General features: G+C 38.4%; 1 protein-coding gene across 2 annotated transcripts; it reads right to left on the bottom strand.

The window, feature by feature from the left end:
* Positions 1-2489: 2489 nt before the first annotated feature.
* Positions 2490-7359, bottom strand: LOC117543367. 2 transcript variants are annotated; one of them, XM_034211577.1, is made up of 13 exons: positions 7104-7359; positions 6899-7018; positions 6472-6675; positions 6073-6311; positions 5852-5964; positions 5262-5470; positions 4958-5155; positions 4778-4864; positions 4240-4490; positions 3768-3896; positions 3424-3564; positions 3043-3127; positions 2490-2785 (listed from the first exon to the last, which is right to left on the bottom strand). In XM_034211577.1, exons 1-13 carry the CDS (start codon positions 7165-7167, stop codon positions 2607-2609), a joined length of 2019 nt encoding a protein of 672 aa, XP_034067468.1. In that variant the 5' UTR covers positions 7168-7359; the 3' UTR covers positions 2490-2606. The 2 variants fall into 2 exon arrangements, with proteins under 2 accessions (XP_034067468.1, XP_034067467.1); XM_034211576.1 differs by having other exon boundaries at positions 2601-2827; positions 3016-3127.
* Between the last annotated feature and the right edge of the window lie 899 nt (positions 7360-8258).

Raw genomic sequence — 8258 nt, 5'->3', positions numbered from 1 at the left:
CGTTCAGTAGTCATTTGAAACATGTGTTGCACTGAACATATGCTTGTTGTGAATCAACACTTACTGTAATGCATCAAGAAATATACATTTGTTACAGTTAATGAACATTTTGTAACGAATATCAATTTAAAACTTTGAAAATATATAAAGATAAACATGCTTTCTTTGTTATGTGCAATAACAAGGAAAGCATGTGTATCTTTTAGGGGTGTAACGGTACACGTACCCGTACCGAAATTATTCGGTACGGGCCCTTCGGTTCGGTACAGGTGTGTACCGAAGTGTACCGAACGAATATAACGTTAAACGTAAAAAAATTGAGAACGTGAATAACTTTTTGGAAGTAATCTCAGGTGCTGCGTCGCAGCATTCAGAGTAATTTGCTCACATTGGGTTCAACGCGTCATAGAGCGAGCAAGTCATTTCCTTGGATGAGAGGCATACTATGAGAGCTGGTCAGAGGGATGCGTTCAAATGTAGTCAGTAATTTGAGGAACTGTCAAAAATTAATGGCGAACGCAGATAAAGTTGAGCTCGAAAATCCTCCAGCATCATTGAAGTCTCCGGTTTGGGAACATTTTGGTTTCGCAGTTACGTACAAGGATGAAGGACAAAGACAGGTTGACCGAACCAAAGCTGTTTGTCGGCATTGTTCAACTAAAATTGGTTACGCGGCTGGCAATACATCAAACTTGCACACTCTTGAAAAGGCATCACCCGAACGTGAATATCACCGGTAGCAAAAGAAAAAAGACTGAAGTGCAAACCCAACTCCCACTAGCATTTAAGCCTCCACCACTCGCAGAAAGATCAGACCGAGCCAAAGCTATTACAAACACCAAATATCCTTATGTTGCCATGTTAGCAAAGCGCTACCTGGCTGCAGGGGCGGCGGGTGCTGTAGGCTTGGGAAGGCTAAGCTTTCCCAAATATTTGTGTCACTGCATCCTGGTAAAATAAAAATATAATGTATAATGTTTGTGTCTTTGACATTAGCGCTGCTAGCCACCTGTGCCCTGTGCTACGAAGCCAGTTCAACAGACCCTGGATATGTTTGAGTAATCTTAACTAACCCTAACAAACGAGATCTCGCTAAGCGGTCCTACAACGCTGGTTATCAACTCGGTAAATCAAGCCAGGGATTCTCTCTCCAGCTGAGAGCGCGTTCACGTTAAAGGGGCGGGGTTAGCAACATTTGACCAATCACAAACAGGGACAAGTGTACTGACAGCGCAGCGTCATACTTCATTAATGAAAAGTAAACTAATATTAGACAAATATGAACTTTAGACATCCATGACTTAAACATATAATCCAGGATACAAGCCACAGAGTTGCTGCAAGGTGAATACAGAACAACTCGTTAAAAAATAAATAAACTACAGAGTGTTTGAAAGCGTACAACAGTTTTATGATACTGCCCCATCTAAAACACGAGGGGATCTGACTTTAATTACATTTGAGTTGAGTGTTTCGTCAACTTAATGTGTTGCTTAAAATAATACATCTGCATACAGTCTGTGACACTGTAACTAAGTGTTGCACGGCCAGATACGGCTCAGCTGACTCAGATAAGGAGATATTGTGATATCGATGTGAGATAGATGATCTGATTGATGATGTGATATCAGTGTGATATGAATGATAAAGTGCGACACGTCGGCGTCTTCTCTGCATACGGCAGTTTAAACTGTATTTCCTTTATCCTGTAATATGACTTGATAGATTTAAACTCCGCACACTGAGCTCTGATCGGTCAGCAGGCGGTGCTTTCACTGAGTTGATCTCTTTTCTATAGACGCCGGAGGCGGGCAGCGTCAGGTAAAAAAAAAGTGATTTAGCCTTCCCAAACCTGAGTCTCACGCGCCGCCTATGCCTGGCTGTATCGGCTACCTCTGTCCCTAGCGAGAGGGTTTTCTCCACATCAGGAGACATTGTTAGTGCCAGCAGATCTGCCCTTTCGGCAAGCAATGTGGACAAGTTAATTTTTATTTAAAAAAACATGAAAATACAATGACAAGCAAGTCCTAATGTCAAACTGGCTGCTTAGGTGCTAGTACAGTAGGCTACAGTTCAAATACAGATTATTTCAGTTTATCGAAATGCTGCACCTTAATGTTCATTTTATTATATTTTGTATTTATTTGAGTGAATATTCACAGTTTAATAATAATTAAAAACCCAAAACTAATAGTTTATATTTTGTGAGTACTAGTACAGTAAAGTTCAAATACAGATTATTTCAGTTCATCGAAATGCTGCACCTTAATGTTTATTTTATTATATTTTGTATTTATTTGAGTGAATACATTATTCACAGTTTAATAATAATAATACAAATATATATATATATGTTTTGTTTTGTGAAAAAAAATGCTGCTGTACCGAAAACGTACCGAACCGAACCGTGACCAAAAAACCGAGGTACGTACCGAACCGAAATGTTTGTGAACCGTTACACCCCTAGTATCTTTATATATTTTCAGTGTTACACAAACTGGCCGGAGTATAGGCATTAACTGAGTTTTTTTTCCTCTCTGAAAACATACATTTTTGGCCGGCCAAACAAAAGACAACAAATCTAGTACTAAGGTGTGTCTGTCTCTTCAGACCATCCCGAACCCAGTTTCAGTGCTCCAAATAGCAGCAAGAATGTCCCTTTCAAACATACAGTACTCTTTGTAATGTCCTGGAAGTTTCAGCTGGTGAAAGCATGTGGAAGAGCTGGGGAAGTTGCTCTCCACCACGGTCACATCCAGGCCATGTCTAGGAAGCACATTCCATCCTATCCAGAACTGCACAAGTTTCCCAAGGATAACGGGAGATGCTTTATAAAACAGAGAATAAATTCATTTTATTATAATTGCTTTCAGTTAATAGTTAAATAACAATAATGTTACTTAAATTACGCCTTGGATTGTTACTGTAGCTTTAAAGATAAAAACAGAGGAAGCGCAGCTTTCGTTATAATAATTACAAACTTTCAGTAAACAAAGCTTGAAGACGTTGTTTTACCCATCTCAATAAATGTGCGCAGGAATCCTGTGAGCCTACAGGAATCCTCCAAAGAGACTTCACTGTCTTCATCCTCATCCTGTGTGGGCCAGTTTATCTTCTCCAACACCATCTGACAGATTTCGTTTTGAAAGGAGCCCAGTGAAAGCACAATAATAAACAGAACATACAAGAAACTGCAGGTTTTGCTGTGTAGCAGCAGAGTAGTCTAAAGATACAGTTGTTCTATTGGTTTAGCTCCTTTTAAGCAGCAAGTAGCATCATTTCATTTCAAAATATGTTTGCGTAGGTGAATGTTTGTTTTAATAAACTTAAAGCAATGTAGGTCTGAGAGTAGTAAATAAACCCAATTTCTAACTCCTGTGAGTTAGGAGGAAGGATTTGACTGAGCAGCATGAGATCACTTACCCGTGGTGTGCACTGCAAATCAGATGCTCTTGGAAAGAGAAGGGGAATCGTGTCTTTCCTCTCCGTCAGCAGAGGCCAGATCAGTGTCTCTTTTAAACCCCTTCGTAACTGCTTGACTTGTCTGGAGGTTCTTCCAAGGACCTGCACAATATTTGCATCACAGTAGAAAAGCAAAGCAGCCTGATTGATCTAATAGCCCAATAAGCATGTTTTAATACACTATTAACATCCAAATATGTATTTAACAAAAAAGCTCAAATGTGATATGCCAAAATGAGGTCCTACTTCAAAACTTCAACTCTGATTAGTCAGTCTGATTCATATGACCTGTTAAGAATACTCACAGCATGGAGGATCAGTTTATCAAATAGCCATCTCCTGTTGTCACATGTGACTAGAGGCAAATCCCAGGACAGTGCCAACTCATTGATGAGCTTTTTTTCTTCTGATGATAACTCTGCTGTTCCCTCCAGCTAATAATGGCAAGTAGAATGAATTTGATAAGAATCGTTAATTTCTCAATACTTGTATAAACATTCAACTTTGATACAACATAAGAAGTTTAACTTATAATCAGCATGTTAGTTGGTAACCTGTAAAAGCTATGTTTTGTCAAAAAACATCTTATAGGAGGACATCTGTAAGTGTTCTAATGATATTTAATATATCAGTGCATGGTGTTTTATAATGCTTCAGTAACCCCTGCTGGTGCAAAGTGTAGCCACTTGATGTTAACAGTATCTGAAAGTAGATCAGCTAAATAAATAATATCCAAAGGTTGAATAATAAAATAGGTTAGAAAAACATTGAACATACCAACTTGATTGTCTCACGGATATCAAGGTCAACACAGTCCTTAATATCTATTGTGGCTTCTTCTGGGGATCCACCAAAGAGCACATGCAGGACAGCTGGGCTCAGTCCACCTAGGCATGGCCCATCATGGAGGAATGAATGTCCAATCATTCGGCCAGCAACAACAAAGAAGTCACTCTCCAAAAGGAGATGAGAAGTGGAGGGAATTAGATGATCTTGTTCTCCTTCAAAAAGAAGAGTTCCTCCAGGCACTGCAAATATAGGAAAACAGTCAAAGTAAATTGATAGTAAAGTAAAGGACATAGATATTCAACTATCACAAAGCATTAGTAAAGGAATGATCAAACTGCCACTGGATACTGGTTGATCCTGTAGAAACCTACATGTTCACAGCAGCTACAATCACATCAGGTTTTAGGAATACGTTTTGTTTTCTGGGGTTAAGGGACAGATCTGTGTTCAGCCTGGAACTGGTACAAAAACACACATAACTTAGTGGCTGAGACCCAGCGATCAGCCATAGTAAATATTTACTTACCAAACTTCATCTCAAAACCAGCCTGAAGTTTTGACATGATGGTTGCAAAGAAATGCCGAGTCACACCATCACCAATGGCTGGATCTCCTTAAAAATGTAAACACACACTACAGACATCAGTTTAACGAAAATATGGTTTGTTCATTTTTTTATCTTGGATTTTGTTTGTAACCGAATTACCCTTAAGTGTGCATGTCAAGGGGCAAGCCCACTCAACATTTGCCTTCTTATAAAAAGTAAGGACTGCTCTTTCCCTTTCCGCTGCACTGTCTCCAAGATCCATAGTAAGACACAAGGATTTTCCAGTTGCATGCTGGCTTAAAATGTCTTCTTTAAACATCTTTGTTGCCTCTGTGGGATCTGGCGCTATTCTCCAATCTAAAAATAGTTTAAAAGGTTTCCAAATTAATATTGGATCAAGTGAAATGTAGAGAGCAACAACTTATTGCAATACATGATGTACTTAATAAAGGATGTTACACACCAGAGAAGCCACTTTCCTCAGTGGGATCGATGTCAACTACCTCAGGAGAAGGCAACATTTCCTGAGGTGGCACCAAGTGTCTTGTGTTCCTGGCCCTTGTTGTCTCATTTCCCTGTGCTCCTGTGAACGTGCTTTCAAATCTAACTTGACTTCCGGAGGCCCTTTCAGTTGTCAACTCAATCTGTACCTCACCGCTGCTCTGTGATGGTCTAGTGTAAAAAGTTATTGGTTATTTGGTCTAGTATACTTTACATTACATATCACACTCTAGAAAAAGATGGGCATATACATAGAATGAAAAGTAAACCAAATGTTACTTTTCCTCAAAACCAACATCCAGAATGTATATCTTTCATATTTAAATGTATTATAGAGGACAGCAGAATATGGTGTTACAGAGGGATTGTTGGAACAAAAAGTACTAATATCTGGCCCCATAATTATAAAACCTCAGATGTGGTGATATGTCAAAATATTTTACATCCATTTGCAGCATCCCACAGCCTTATGCTTATTGGTTATTGTGTGTCTACACATGCAGTTGCAGTGTGCCTGGCGAATGTGATGTTTAGTTCTGTAGAGAGTAATACCTCGTGCAGTTATTGCTGTGATCCTTGATTCTGGAAAAGGGGAACTCCTCTCCACAGATGACACATTTCTGATTTGGTCCAATTAACACGTTGTCGCCTTCTGATCGACATGCCTGTAAACAAAATAGTTTTAAACTACATCACAAGCGAACAATTATGTTACTGTAAGTCACAGATTCCACTTTAATATTGTGACACCACTATAGAAGTGAGGAACTTACAGGGTCCAAATTCAGGGTTCTTTGCATTGGTCTAATGAAAACCGTAGAATGGCCAATCTGGGTCTGAGGGTCCTTCAAATATCTGACATAGTAACCCTCATTGGGACAGGGGATCACAATCAAGTGGCGACTTCTCGTAGTGCCAGATATTTTTAGCAACTCGAAACCGCCACCGTTCCGCAGTTTTGGATAGGCATCCATCAAGAATTCGAGGAATTCATTTGAATCTGTATGGCTGCCTAGAAATAGATGATACACATAAGAGATCTAACATAAAGATAATGTTATGATTGTAAGGGTAACTCAATATATTTATATATCACAAATGTACATTTACCATAAAAAATAGACAGAAAAGGAAAGAGCGATTGATAATCGTCATTCTAATGACTGACAGACCTTTAAATGTGAGCCGTTTTTCACCAAAGCCAGCAGCAGCGAGTCTTTCTTTGGCGTATCGGTTGGGGACTAAGGCTGCATTCTTGTCCTCAAGGCAACAGAATAAATGGGTATAAGAATGCAGGTGTGCAGGACCAGAAAGGGTTTGCCGCCCTGCCGTCCTCCTCCCTCCCATGTAGGGGCCAAACAGTCTTGAAACTTCGGCTAGGATCAAGTTAAGAAGATAAGCAATATTGAGTGCAAGGAAATAATGATTCAACGAGAATCCAGGGGGAAAATGTTGGTTAGCGTTAGCATCACACACTATAAATATAATGATCCCTTCAAGCTGGTGGACAGAAACTGAATCAAATAACTTGTCATTGGCGATATAAACTTAGTAAACTGATCGGATTTGCATTAAAAATAATTTGATGCAAAGACCTACCGTCCACTGAGTGTCTGGGAGTCCCGTTATGTAACGGATGAGGAGGAGGAGACGAAACTGGCACGTTAGCGGTCCTTGGTGCTGCACAAAACATAACATAGCGCCACATTGGGTACAAAACTGTACATTGGCATTTTAACACACAGATCAGTTTTTTTACATTGTCATATCAGTCTTACACTAGACCAAAACATGAGTCACTTACAGTTTTCAAGCTGGTTAGCCGCATCCCGCAGAAGGTCTGCCAGCGCCCTTCCAGCCGAAGCCATTATTAGCGAGTTGCCGACAATGTACACAGAATGTACAGATGTGACTTGCCACGAATCTATTGCTTCTGCCTGGCTCCAACAATTGGCGAATCCTGCTTCAGACTGAGGTTAGGACCGCCCACCTCATTAGCATACGGACACATAAATACATAAATAAATAAATGTATGTCGCGTAAATGTAGAAATAAATGAAAGATATATAATAACGTGTGTTCTGTTTTATTTTCGACTTTTATTTATTTATTTATACATTGATGTATTTATTTCCATATTTATTTATGCATTTATTCTTTTATTTATTTATTTGTGTATTAATTTCAACATTTATTTATTTCTGTATTTATTTCGTCATTTATTTATTCCTGTATTTATTTATTTATTTACGTATTTATTTATGTATTCCTGTATTTCTTCATACATTTATTTATTTATACTTAAGTCATGTTCCGTCCTCCATAGTCAAGGTTCAGAGGCACATTTTGCAAATATGGCAGTAGCCATCGATCATCTTAAGATAAGATGTATTTGATTGATTCCAAGTTGGAAACATTTGCGTTACATCAGCATGTGTAACAGTTGTAAATATGCAGTGGTGTTTATTTGTAAATCATTTAGTATAATCACACAAATTCTGTGTTTTATATTTAATAATTCTGTGTTCTTTATTTATTGATTGTTCAATACCTGACAAGGTCGGAGATGAAAAACTTGGGTCGCAGGTTCCTCAACAGTGTATTACAAGACATCTATCAATATGTGTGTACCTCCACCATTAAACTGTCGTATTCTGCACATTTATTATACTATCTACATACATCTTATATAAGAGTATAATACATATGTATAATATCAGTTAAAATAAGTGCTTCAACATAGTTAACATTGCTGGAGGTATACACAAAGTTTTTCATTCGTTGCATAACTACACCGTAGTTGTGTATATGATATGTCAATAAACCTTAGAAAATCTTGAAATCTTGAAAGGGATGTGCAAAATAGTGATTATATACAGTCTTTAATGAACTATTAGTAGAGAATAACGAGTAATGAATATACTTTATAGGGATCCTATTAATATCTAATAATAAAAA

The sequence above is a fragment of the Gymnodraco acuticeps genome, unplaced genomic scaffold, assembly GCF_902827175.1.
Source record: "Gymnodraco acuticeps unplaced genomic scaffold, fGymAcu1.1, whole genome shotgun sequence".
Classification (NCBI taxonomy): domain Eukaryota; kingdom Metazoa; phylum Chordata; class Actinopteri; order Perciformes; family Bathydraconidae; genus Gymnodraco; species Gymnodraco acuticeps.
Note: the sequence above shows the minus strand (reverse complement) of the source record. Positions and strands in the feature narration are given on the sequence as shown.

Coding starts and splice junctions, on each gene's coding strand:
- LOC117543367 (XM_034211576.1), bottom strand. CDS start 7,167: ATGGCTTCGGCTGGAAGGGCGCTGGCAGACCTTCTGCGGGATGCGGCT. Junction 6,676..6,898: donor TCCCAGACACTCAGTGGACG/GTAGGTCTTTGC, acceptor ACTTGATCCTAG/CCGAAGTTTCAAGACTGTTT. Junction 3,128..3,423: donor ATTTGCAGTGCACACCACGG/GTAAGTGATCTC, acceptor GAAATCTGTCAG/ATGGTGTTGGAGAAGATAAA.